This window comes from Cyanistes caeruleus, chromosome 3, assembly GCF_971803275.1.
Source record: "Cyanistes caeruleus chromosome 3, bCyaCae1.hap1.1, whole genome shotgun sequence".
Classification (NCBI taxonomy): domain Eukaryota; kingdom Metazoa; phylum Chordata; class Aves; order Passeriformes; family Paridae; genus Cyanistes; species Cyanistes caeruleus.
This window is the reverse complement of record NC_141703.1, coordinates 113,390,880-113,402,413: the sequence shown is the minus strand read 5'-3', so window position 1 is coordinate 113,402,413 and position 11,534 is coordinate 113,390,880. Positions and strand designations below refer to the sequence as shown.

Genomic DNA, 11,534 nt, shown 5'->3' with positions numbered 1-11,534 from the left:
ACCACGAAGGGCTTCTGTCCCCCAGTGGGGTGATGAGTGACTGTGGCTGCTCCTTAAAGACCTTGCTGGGGTATCAAGTGTAAATTGATTTGAAAACAGCTTCAGGATGAAAAATGAAGGAATTCATAGAACCAGAGAGTCACGGGATCACAGAAGGTTTGGGCTGGAAAGGACTTTAAAGATCTTCTCATTCTAATGCCCCTGCCATGAGCAGGGACACCTTGCACCAGCCCTGCACAGCCAGGCCTTTAACATTTCCAGGGATGCACAGAGCAGTGGGTTTCCATAAAATTGTATTTACAGACCTCATCCATATATCCCTTGTCAGCTCCTCTTTGAGCTGCCCAGATTATTCCTGAGCAGACTTCAGGGTGACTTGGCCAGAGTTTGGCATTAACACATTCATGGAGCCGAGTGTGTCCCGAGCCTTGTTTCACTGAAAGGCCCAGTGAAAGCCAGGCTGGGGACCAAGATAAATTACAAACCAAATGAAAACTAAATTGAAACCAAATGTATTTTTTCATGGGGACTGTGGTTAGGCTCAGGAAACCTCCTGGTGTCTGCAGGGGAAGGTGAAGAGCCTCTGAGAACCAGAGGTTTGCAACACCTTGGTTTGGTGTCTTCTGAGTGGCTGGGAGAACCAGAAAAACAAAAAAAGGAAAGGTCTAGGGGATGGGAGATTAATTCTTTTGAGATTTGTTAATTAATTACTTAATCTAACAATTTATTCTAGTCTTCAACAAGAGCAGCCTAGGAGAAGCTACCAAGACCACAGAGACCCAACCAAAACAGTTGGCTATTTTTTTTATAATTTGTGACACTCCAAGGGGTGTTGTCCCCTGTGATGCCCTGCCATGACCACAGAGCTCTCTCTGCACCTGGGCTTTGCCAGAACTGGGGGCACCAGCCCCATGAAAATCTTGAATCAAGAGTGGAGATCAAATTCATTGAATTAGATGGAGATCAAGATGCACAGAGGAGTGGACAGCTGTACCTGGAGCTTAAAATATTTCCATGGCATTCAACAACTCAATTTCTACCCCCAATACCCATCATTGTACATACCAGAGGAGATGTCAGAGAAGTGCTTGTAATAGAAATAAACTCATTTACTATCAGAAATCCAAGGTGTTTGCGTGTTACAAAAATAAAAATGTACAGTCACTGTCATAAAACTCCATTTTTTCTCTCTCTCTAGTATAAGTTAGTGCTTTTACAAACAAAAACAAAAACAAAAAGTCTAGTGCTAGATTTCCAGCTGGCACCTCTCCAACTGCTCTGCACCTGGCTGGTGGGATCACTTGGGGATGAGGATCACAGAGGGACACCCTTGATGGCACTGCCCAGGGTGGTGGCTCCAAGCCAGCCCAGAGGGAGGTGGAGGTGGGATTTCCAAGCAGGACCCCAGGAGGAAACTTTGGTTATGTTTTTGTTGAATTATTCAGAGCACGTAACGTGTCCACAATGCTTTTTGGCTAGGCCTGGCTTGGACTGATGTTTGTGCCAGTCCAGTGCCCTGGCTGAAGTCATTTCTCCCAGTTATTTGTCTCACCCCAGTGACTGTGCCATGACCCTCACCATAGAGCCAAGCTCCCTTCACAAGAACAAAGGAATAAAGGTGCTGCCATGGTGCAAGTCTGGTCTTAACCCAGTCCTATCCTAAACACACTCGAGGGTGGGATGAACCACCCTGCAAATGTCCTGTCTGCCTTTGCCTCCTGTGGTTGTGACATTGTTGGTTGGGACAAGAGCCCCTGTTGGGGGTGGGACCACAGGAACCTCACAGTTCACCCTGAATGGTCCCAGTCACCCATGACTGAACACACTGGTGACAACATGACGTGGCTTTGTCTCCACCAAACCACCTCACAAGAAGGGAGGATGTGTGAAACTAAGGGGTGGACCAAGATCTTGGCCTAAGCCAACATCAAATGTGTTTGCCTAGTCCTGAAATAGAGCTTCTACAAAATGTGACTCGTGCACTGCTGCAGCCCAAGCAAATTTTCATTTTTGGGGGGAGGAATCAGCATCCTCCTGGCAGGGAAACCATGGACCTGGGCTCTGGGATCTCCAACCCAACATTTACAGGGAAAAACACCAAGAGCACCTTCTGGTGAAATGTTTTGTGGACATTTTTTTCCAAATCCAGGCAGAATGGGGTTAAACTCAGCACCACTTACAGCTCCTCAACCCAGGCTTTATAGTGCTGGCAAATTTTGTCTCCTCTGAGGGACAGCAATGGGGATGTGGCAGCGTTCAGCCAAGGGGAGGAACTCTGGTGTTTGCTGCTGGGTTGGAAACATGAGTCACCAGGAACAGGGTTAAAAACAAGATGTGAAGAGCTCACCTTAAATTTTAATAAGCTGGAGATGATTATTAAAGCCAGCAGCTGGAAGCAGTAGGTTCCTAAAAGCTTTTAAAGGGTGACTGTTGCTGTTAGGAAGCACTCTAATGGGGTTTTTGGAAGATGTTGGCCCCACTGGAGAAACCTACAAGGCACCTGCTCGATGGTACCAGTAAACTCCAGTGGGCTGCTACCAGTGCACTCCAGTGGGATGAAATGCCCATCAGCACCCTGGTTAATGAGAAGCCAGCCCTTGGACAGGAGCAGGAATCCCATCCCTGCTCTGCCAGCTTGAAGCTGGGAGAGCATTTCTTCAGGGATGCAAAGCTGTGGGAGACCCTTTCCTGCTGTGGGTGGTACTTGTCCTTGACATTTGCATCAAGCTGTTCAGCAGAACTGCAGCTGACTCTCCTCATCCCCCCCAAAGCCTTCCCTGCCTTGCCAAGGCACAGAGAAACTCCGGCTCCCCCTGTGCCAGGCAATCTGCAGATGGAATTCTTTAGGGGAACCTTTTGCACATGGTGCTTTTGCTTTGGAGAATGATTCAAGGCACTCAGGGCATAGGGTTTTTTATCACACCCCCCCCAGGTTTGGTCACCTCAGCGCTGGTCAGAGGGGCAGGCTGGGATGCAGAGCCAGAGATCAGGGTTCATGTGTGCAACCACGGCCGCATCTTCCTGAAAACAATACAGCAAAACAAGCAGAGGAGCGCGTTTGACACGGACCACGCTGGAGTGGGTGCTAGCCCAGGCACCCCCAACACCCAAAGCCTTGGGCCCCAGAGCATCCTGCCCTCCCTTCACGCCCAGGGTAAACCCTTCTGCTGCGCAGCAGAGCTAGGATTTCAGATCCTTGGAGAGCGTGTCCGTGTCGCTGCTGGTTCCCAGGTGATTGTTGGGCACGATGCCCAGCGCCACCTCGTTCTGAGGCTTCCCTGGCATTTTGTTGCCTGCAAACTTCATAAATCGTTGCCCTGCCAAGAAATACAAAATGGGATCCAGGCAGCTGTTGGTGCTGGCGAGGGGACGAGTCACCTTGTAGGCCAAATTGATGGCGTTGAGGGTCTGGCAGCTCAGGTCCCAGCTCCGGAAGGAGTAGTACAAGGTACGAGTGACATGGAAGGGAAGAAAACAAACAATGAAGACCACCAAGACGATGATGATCATCTTCACTGACTTCTTTTTGGAGCGGGACAGGCGGGAAATGCCCCGGGTGGGCTGGAGCAGCCGCCGGGCCATCAGGCAGTAGCAGATGATGATGATGAGGAAAGGGATGCAGAAGAGCAGCACCAGCATCACCGAGCTGTAAATGACAAACTGGCCAAAGAGGTCCTTGCTGGACGTGTCGTGGCAGGTGATGGTGTCGCCCTTGACGCTGGTGGTGACGAAGAAGAGCACGGGGGACTGGCACACCACGGTCACCAGCCACACCACGACCGACACCCGGCGCGCGTGGCGCACCTGGCCCCACTGCAGCGACTTGAGCGGGAAGCAGATGCCCAGGAAGCGATGGATGCTGATGCAGAGCAGGAAGAGGATGCTGCAGTAGAGGTTGGTGTAGAACAGGAAGCGGACGATCTTGCACAGCCCCACGCTGAAGGGCCAGTTGTCCCCCATGGCGTAGTAGTACACCAGCAGGGGCAGGGAGACCACGTAGAGCGTGTCGGATACGGCCAGGTTGAACATGTAGGTGGTGGAGGCGTTCCAGGTCTTGATCCTGAAGATGAAGGCGTAGAGGGCCAGCAGGTTGAGAAAGAGCCCCACCACACACACGATGCCGTAGGAGACGGGCAGCAGGATGTATTTGAAGTCCTCATCAAATACGCACTTGTAGGGGTTGTCATCGGTGCCACCTGGGTCCGAGGAGCTGTTGATGATCCTGGTCCAGGCTAGAGTCGTGAGGTTCTCCATCACCCTGGGGGGAAAGCAAAGAGGCTGTAAGGACAGGGAGACAATGGCTCAAGAGGGCAGCGCATCACTGCCCGCAGACACCGTGGCCTCATGGTGCTGGTGACACAACTGAGCAGTCCCTGGAATGGAGGAATTATGGTCAGGTGGATGAGGTGAGTTTTATTTAACCTCATTTTGCATCTAGAGTACAGAGCAAGACTTGAGCTGCTTTGAAGTCACCAACAAACCCCAGGCCACGTGTGGGAGTCCACCTCAGACCTCCTGCAGCCCAGTTTGAGGTCCCAAACCACCCTTCCACCAGGTCCACACAGAAATTTGGTCTCCTGCATCACAGAACTGGAAAGATGCTCCACTCTGCGTTTCACCAGCCACGAGAAGTGACTCAGCTGAGCACCACTAAAAATGGGTCCTGCTAAATTCCAGGCAGAAAGGATTAGCAAGTGGAATTTCAGCAAGCAATCCTCGTGACAGGCGCCCATTTCAGAGGTCTTCAGCTCCTTCTGGTAGGGCAAACCTCACCACACCTAGAGGCCCTGCAATCAAACCTTGCCAAAAGGAGCATGTTCTCCACCACAGGGGCTCTGCCTGGCTTGGCTGTTGAGGAGGATGAGGGGTCTTTAATGGGTTTAGTGCTGGGCTGATGGTGGCCAGGTCACAGTCCTGCTCCCTGGCCTTGAGCCCTGCTTGTGCAGAGCTGGTTTCTGCACGGGACTGATTAACTGGGAGGAGAAAAATGGCCTTGAAAGGGTCTCTGCAGACACACAGAGCCTGTCTGAGAGGAGGGACAAGGGCCCTTTTGTGCCCTGGGCTCTGCTGACACACGATCTCAGAGCAAGTCCATGGGTCAGGAATCAAATTAAAATGCATTTCCTCCCTTCCCGTAAGAGAAGCTGGTTTGATGCCCTTGCTGTTCCCTGCCTTACGGGAAGCCAGTGGAAGTGGGGGGTTACAGGGAGATGAATTCAGCCCAGGAGCTCAGGGACCAGGAGCTCCTGCGGGAGAAAAGGTCTGAGGAAAGGTGCCCTTGGAATGAGTGTGTGGGATGTACCCTGACCCAAACCTCACTGGGATTTTAGGTGGGAAAGAGCAATCCTGGCCTTTTCAGGTGAAAGACTCAGCTCTGACCTGATGCCACCATGCTGAGGGACAGTGTGGCCATGCCCTTTCTTGTAAAATAAACACCAGAACCAGGGCTGTCCAGCCCCTACCTCCAGCTCAGATCCTGTAGGGAAGAGGTCAATGACAGCCTCCTCAAAGCTGCCAGCCTGGATGATTTCTCACCAAAGTAAAGCACTTTTGGTACTAAAAAGGAGCTTGACAGCTGTTTGCTGAGGGAGAAGGGATGAAGTGATGCTTCCAGCCCATCACAAGGGGATAAGTCCAGTCCTTGCTCCAGGGACTGGATCAAACAACCTGCCCTGATGATGTTTCCCCCATCCTGCTGCTTTCCCCTTGGAGCAGAGCAGGAACAGTGCTGTCTGAGGCTCACACTTCCCAAGGACAGGGCTGGAAACCGCACACACACACACACTCTCACACCCCAATTAATCTGCAATATCTGCAAAAACCCCAGTGTAACTTTGGGAACCACTTTGTGATGAAAATCAGGAGCTAGCACTGTCCTGGCCTTGGGGTTTTGCTTTTCCTGCACTCAGTTCAGCTTTGCTCCCATCCTGCTTCCCCCGAGTCCTCAGCAGAGTGGCTGTGGATGGAGAGGGTTAACAGTGCTCTGGCAGATGGAAAAACATTTTCCAGCTGCTGTTCTCCGCAGTTTCTTCCTTCCCTCTGAGCTTTGCAGATCTGTGGCCAACCAGAGAGAGGTTGCCCGCAGACCTGGCAGCGGATGAAACGGGTTGGACAGGCCACCGTGACCGAGGGAAGCCACACAAGATGCCCTGAAAGGCACAGGGAAGGGTTACAGAGTTCCAGAGGCTTCAGCCTGGCATGGGATTTCTCCATCTGCATTCCCTCTCTCCCCTGCACGTAACCCAGCTCTGACATGGGGAGATCACCCTGAATTCCAGCTCATCTTCCCACAGGCTCCTGAGACACCAGCAAGAAAACCCAACCACAACCCATCCGTAAGCCAAGGTGAGGAATCTCCTCTGGCTGCGCAGGGATGTGCCAAGGTCCTCGTCTCCATCTTCAGGACAAGGAGCAAACACTGTTTGCTGGTTGGTTTGAATGGAGCCTTGTCCTCGCTGTTGTGCTCTCCCTCCTTTTCCTTCTGGGAATGCAAAAGCCTTTCTTTTTCCTTTTTTACCCTAGTTTTGCCCAGAACGCCTAGGACAAAACCTGCTGTGTGTGCCAGGCCCGTGGCTGCAGTCCAGCCCCTCACCCCAGTGCTGCTGCATCCGCAGGGAGGGAGATGGAGAGGCCAGGGCCAGCCAAGGCATGTGAAGGCACAAGAGCTGGCAGCTGGCACTGCCCTTTGCTGTGCCCACCAATGCCAGCTCCAATGTGACACCCCAAATCCCCGGCAGGGCAAAAGCAGCAGCAATCCCTGAGGATGCCAAGCGGGATAAACCCTTCTGTGATCCCCAGAAGCAAACAAACCACCATGCTTTGGTGAGAACCGCCTGCATCTGCCCCATCGCTGCATCTCCAGCCCTTTCCAAGGTCACAGTGGGAGGTTTTTCCTCTGGCATTGGATGCAGGTGACCAGGCACAGCTTTTTGGGTGCCCTCTAGCCATCCACACATGGTCTCCTCAATGCTGAACCACGTGCAGGTTGCAGTGGCTGCACCATCTCTCTCTCTCTCTGCAGTGTGGCCTTGGACCTGTTTATCCCATGGGACATGCGAGTTTTTCCCCAGAAAACACATTCCTTCAGTGCCAGTGCATGGAGGCAGCACAGGAGAGGAGCCTGCTGAGGAGAGGAGCCTGGGCAGATCATTGTCCTCAAATGAAGTGCCCACAGGCATGTGCACGTGAAGTCAGCATCCCAAAATGCTCCTGTAACTGTATCTGCCGGGGATATTTACATCGGCCAATACGGGAAAGGAGGGGGCTGTCATGGGAGAAGGTCATGGGCAGCTGAGGGATGGGCAGCCCTCCACAGGGAGACCACGGGACAGGCACTGAATTGCCAAGGAAAGGCCTTGACTCCTGATTTCTACTCCGTTTCTCAGCATTCCAGCCATGTTTCGTGCTCAGGAATTTGCCAGGCAGACAACAAAGCGCAACCAAACCACGGCTGCGATGAATACCTTTTCACAGGGGGCTGATGAGGTTTAATTGGCCTTCCCAAACAATTAATGTGGATTAATTTACCAGCAGGACCTCCCAGAGGCAGCCCTTGGTTGTGCCACAGCACACTGTTTTATGCTGGAGGCCGAAACCACGATCCATTCACCGCATCTTCTCCCTGACTCCCTTCCAAAGGACACACGGCGAACGTGGGTGTTTTCCCTGCCCTAATTCAGAGGCATTTAGTAGACTCATCAAAATCCTCGCTCAGGATCAGGAGCTACTCGAGGCTCTGGGATCTGGAATCATTTTTCCCTGCCCTGGGATTGTGGCTCAAACCCTTCACAACCTAAAGCAAACAGGCAACGCGTTCAGACGCTGCCGAGCCCGTCTGCTCGGAGCCATGAGACGGGATCCAGCCGAAATCTGAGCCTGCCCAAACTGCCTGGTTTTCATCTGCCCTTTCCCTTTGGATCCTTTCTGCCACTTTCTGTGACCTTTCGAGCCTTTCTCCCCCAGGCTGGCCCCGGCCACCTGCGTGGGCTGAGGACATCCCCAGGTGTCCCAGTCCCACCATCCCCAGCGCTTCTCTCCAGTGATCCCAAGGCAAGACACCTCCAAAATTCATTTCCAGGATAGCCAAGATAAAGGGGCTTTATCCATCTCCCTGCCAGGCAACATCCCTCCTTTATCCCTGATGGGTGTGATCCACCCCTTCCTGCATCCCCAAAGTAGCCAGAACACCTCACTTAAACCGAAACCTTGCCAGGAATCTGTGTTTCCGTCCCTACAAAAAAGCACCTTTGGAGGGCAGCTCCACTCCAGAAATGGAACTGCTCCACTGAAGCAGCCACGTGCCTCAGTTTCCCCTCCTGTAGTCAGGCTAAGAAACAGCAGAGTTGAATTTGTCTTCTCCATGAAAAATGTTTTTCTGGGGGCGTTTTGGTTTCTTAGAGAGTTTTTCAGTAACTTCATCCAAGCTAAAAAGGGAGAGTCTGGAGAAAAGATATCAGTTTGAAAGAACTTCATGGCTGTGTTTGGAGGTCAAATAAATGTTTTACTTTGAGACAAATCACTCCTTCTGGGAATTTCTGGTTTCCCCCAAGAAACCCCCCGAATTCCTCCCTGAATCAATCCACCTTCCAGGCTTCACTTTCCAGGGGGTACCAAAACCTCCTGCCTTGCTCCACACCATGGGAAATCAAATTAACCAAATCTGTGGCTTTAAAGTGAATTAAAAAAGCATTAAAACCATCAGTGACAACACTAACTAAGGCCACCTTCCTTCAGTTGAACCTGACTCAATTTCCAGCATGGCAAGGCTCTGGGGATGGATCCTTCTGGAAGTAAACATCAACCCTGGGCAATATTTAATCCCTTCATTAACACTTCTCTTCCTGCTTCAGGAAAGATGATGCTCCCTGCCTGTTTTTCCCTGCTGTGGGATTGGGATGGATCCCATCTGAGCCCTCAGACTCCCAGTTTTACTTATTCCATAGGGGAAGCAGAGCACTTGCATCCTTTAGGCTCCCTGGAGGTAGAAAGGGGGTGTTTCTTCCAGGAGTTTGACTTTGGTTTTGCCCTCCACGACCTTTTGATGCTCACCGGAGGAAGCAACAGTCAGTGAGGCGAGTGTGGGACCAGTTTCTGGCCAATTTGGTAACCCTACAAGCTCCACATCTCCTTCCATGGAGACCTCCCAGCCTCCTGCCCACACCAAGGGAGTCACAATCACCCTGGAAAAACCAAAGGCACTCTGGGGGACAACCAGGATAACACAATCACCTGGCTCCACCAGGGCATCACCAGAAGACCCCAGAGGGGGTGGACTTTGGGGGATAATTTTTTGGAGGCAGTAGGGTGTTCATGGTTCCCATTCAGGTTTCCGTGGGGGCTGCCCAGCGCTGAGGAGGGAGCTCAGTGTGGCCGGCAGCACGCTCCGCTGCCAGAGAACTATTCATGGCTTTGGCTTCGTGTCAACAACCCGAGATAAAAATCGCACTGGGCAGAGACAGGATAAAGTCACCCAGTGCCACGACCGTCAGAAATCCTTCTGGGGGTTTTATGACCCACTAAGCCCCAGGATGGGGCCACGCTCTGGGGCTCAGAGCATTTTGGGGTCTCTCCCTTTGCACTGGAGCCCCTTAACCTATCAGCCACCCTTTGCTTGAGGGAAAACAAGAGGAATTTGGTGGTAATGAATCCATCCAATTTCAGCAGCAGCAACCACGAGCTAGGGCCACCATCCCCCAATGCTGGTGGCCCCCCAGAGCCGGGTTTGCTGCTCCTCACCTCCTGTACAGGAAGGCAGTGGGCTGCCAAATGGCTTTTGCAATAAACTGATAAGAAAACTGAAGCAGAAAGAGAAGTAAGATGTTTTTCCCCTAAAGCTGCAGTGATGTCAGTCAGTGCCCAGCTCTGGGAAGAAGGGTGTTCTGGAGGTTAGGAGCTGCTAGAAGGTTTGAAATGAGAGTATCACCCACTGCAGTGCAAATTAAAACACTCCCAAAGGAATTACATAGGGAGCCCTGCATGCAAAGAGGTGGAAAAACACGCGGAGCAAAGCAGAGATCAGCTCCATGGTTTAACCAGAGCTCGTACGGGAAATCACGGGTAAACAGCCAGTGAGTTCCCCAGGGAAGGGAGAAACTGAGCAGGAAAGATATTATCGTGAACTAATGCGTGAAAACCCAACAATTCAGGTAAAGAGGAGCAAAAGGAGCAGGAGGCTTCCCTGAGTCCCCATTTGTGCCGGCACCCGCCCATGCCAGCGACTCCGGGCTGGCTGCTGGTCCCCCTGCCCTGTCCTGGGGCACTTTGGGGCACTTTTAGGGGCACTTTTAGGGGCACTTTTAGGGGCAGTTTTAGGGGCACTTTTAGGGGCAGTTTTAGGGGCAGGAGACTCGGGCTTGGGCTCTGTGCATGCAGCGCCGCACTCCCCGCTCTGGGCGCACCGGGACCCTGTGACACCCGTGTCACCCGGACAGCAACAAGTGCCACCGCCGTCAGTCCGTGCATGTGTCCGTGTGTCTGTGTGAGAATGTGTGTCCCGCCCGTGTCTGTGTGTCCCGCCCGTGTGCCCGTGTCCCCTATTCACGTGTGTCTCCCCACCCGTGTCCCCACTCCCACCCCATGCCCGAGTTTCCCACTCCACCCTGGAGGTCACCGCCCGTCCTTCCCTGGCGTGGGCAGGACATGCAGCCCCACATCCCCCACGGTCCCCCCACATCCCCCACGGTCCCCCCACATCCCCCAGGTCCCCGCAGGGTTCCCCGCCCGCTGCGGCCGCTCTCACCGGGCGGTGCCGAGCCGGGGCTCCGTGCCGGGTTCAGCGCCGATGGCCCCGCTCAGGAGGGCGGCGGAGGCCGTGCCATGCCCGGCTTTGGTCCTTCCCCCGCCGCCGGTGCCGCTCCCGGTGCCGCCGCCGCGTGTGAGCAGGGACGGGGCGGGCGTGGGGCTGCACCGCCCTCCCGGCGCTGGGAACGGGGCTGGGACGGGGCAGGACCGGGGCCAGAACTGCCCCTCCCGGGGCCGGGACCGCCCCTTCCCCCGGGGACGGGACAGGAGTTCTGCTCCCTGGATGGGAACGTGCGTGGGACCGGGAGTGCGGCCGCCCCCTCTCTTCCCCCTCCCGGATGGCATTATGGATGGGATCGGGATTAGGGCTAGAGCAGGACCCCCCGCCCCCTGCCCCGGGGATGGGACTGTGGATGGGATTGGGGCTGGGACCGAGACACCGACCGCTGTCCCCTTTGCCCCCCGGGAATGGCACCGAAATAAAGGCTGGATACCCGCCCCCCCTTCCTCATCCTCCAGAAGCGGGAGCGTGGATGGCATCAGAATTGGGACTGACACTGGAGACAGATGACTGCTCCCCAGATCCTCCCCCGGGGATGGGACCGGGGATGGGGCTGGAGTTAGGAGGAGGAAAGGACCCCTCCCACCCCTCTGCCCCGAGAATGGGACCATGGATGGGGTTGGAGCTGGGACGGAGACCGGACTCACTTCCACAGGCGCTAGCACTGGGGCTGATGCCAGGACTGGGATGCTGGCACTTCTCATGGCTGCTGGAACCAGGAGGGCATGGCAGA

The 11,534-nt window shown here is 53.9% G+C and overlaps 1 protein-coding gene across 1 annotated transcript; it reads right to left on the bottom strand.

Moving 5' to 3' along the window:
* Positions 1-1,085: 1,085 nt before the first annotated feature.
* P2RY2 (purinergic receptor P2Y2) lies at positions 1,086-10,886 on the bottom strand. Its single transcript, XM_086883650.1, has 2 exons — positions 10,739-10,886; positions 1,086-4,258 (listed from the first exon to the last, which is right to left on the bottom strand). The coding sequence occupies exon 2, from the start codon at positions 4,252-4,254 to the stop codon at positions 3,181-3,183; it is 1,074 nt and encodes a 357-aa protein (XP_086739776.1). The 5' UTR covers positions 4,255-4,258; positions 10,739-10,886; the 3' UTR covers positions 1,086-3,180.
* Between the last annotated feature and the right edge of the window lie 648 nt (positions 10,887-11,534).

Coding starts and splice junctions, on each gene's coding strand:
- P2RY2 (XM_086883650.1), bottom strand. CDS start 4,254: ATGGAGAACCTCACGACTCTAGCCTGGACCAGGATCATCAACAGCTCC.